This window comes from Sinocyclocheilus rhinocerous, unplaced genomic scaffold (genome assembly GCF_001515625.1).
Source record: "Sinocyclocheilus rhinocerous isolate Xijiao unplaced genomic scaffold, SAMN03320098_v1.1 scaffold2648, whole genome shotgun sequence".
NCBI lineage: Eukaryota > Metazoa > Chordata > Actinopteri > Cypriniformes > Cyprinidae > Sinocyclocheilus > Sinocyclocheilus rhinocerous.
In genome coordinates, this window is record NW_015655994.1 from 171,024 (window position 1) to 172,093 (window position 1,070).

General features: G+C 42.5%; 1 protein-coding gene across 1 annotated transcript in view; it reads left to right on the forward strand.

Annotated features, from left to right (window-relative positions):
- The window catches only part of slc25a34 (solute carrier family 25 member 34), an 8,189-nt gene that overhangs the window by 2,207 nt on the left and 4,912 nt on the right, over window positions 1–1,070 (forward strand). The window contains exon 3 of the mRNA XM_016526318.1: window positions 250–315. Within this exon, the coding sequence (XP_016381804.1) occupies window positions 250–315 (66 nt within the window). The remainder of the gene's footprint in view (window positions 1–249; window positions 316–1,070) is intronic.

The following is a 1,070-nucleotide window of genomic DNA, read 5'->3' on the forward strand; positions in this document are numbered from 1 at the left end:
CACACAGACACACACACTCCCTCTCACACACACACACACACACACACACACACTGAGTGTTGACAGTAAGACAGCCGGAGACGGGCTCAAATATCAAAACGGCAGAGGAAGTTAGAGACGAGTATTTAGGACAGACTCAGAAATGTGCTGTAAGACACATGCGGCTGTGATGTGGCTGTTTACAGGAGCATTATGGAAGCGTGACGTGTTCTTGTGAACGTCAGACTCATGTCTGTGTTTGTCCATCAGGTGAAGACGCACCTGCAGGCGCAGACGGTGGCGGCCATCGCAGTCGGACACCAGCACAACCATCAGGTACTGAGACATGTGATTCACATCTAATTCAGTCTTATTTTCCAGCACCCACCCAAAATATGTGACCTGAACTGTGAGCACACAGTTGGAGTGTGTGTGCGTGTGCGTGCGTGTGTGTGTGTGTGTGTGCGTGCGTGTGTGTGTGTGTGTGTGCATATGTGTGGACACACCTCTCACTGTTCGGCAGCCAATCAGTGTCCAGCACACAGAGGCATGTGAACTCAGTGTCACATTACACAACTGAACTCAGACCGTTGCAGGATGTTTATCAGCCAATCACAGATCATCATCAGTGTGACATCATCGTAAAGGGTCAATGATAATTACTGATATCTGTCACTTCAGCTTGACAAACATCTCTCATCTGCACACATCCGGCCCTTCAGTGCTCGTTTATGACAGATTCTGGCTAATTTAATAATGACTTTATTTCAGATGTTCTTTTAAGTAATGTGTTTGCAGTAATTATATATGTATTTCAGTGTATTTTAATATATTTTGAGTTTGAGTATATTTGAGTGTATTGTTTGTTTATTGTATGTGTATATTTAAGTATTGTTTAAGTGTATTTGAGTGTATTGTATGAGTATATATTTGAGTATTGTCAGGCAAGTCAGATTGCCAGTGAAATGCTCTCCGACAGCAAATGCAATGATGAGTATATTAGAGTGTATTGTTTGAGTATTGTATGGGTATATTTGAGTGTGTTGTATGAGTGTATTCGAGTGTGTTGTATGAGTGTATTCGAGTGTGTT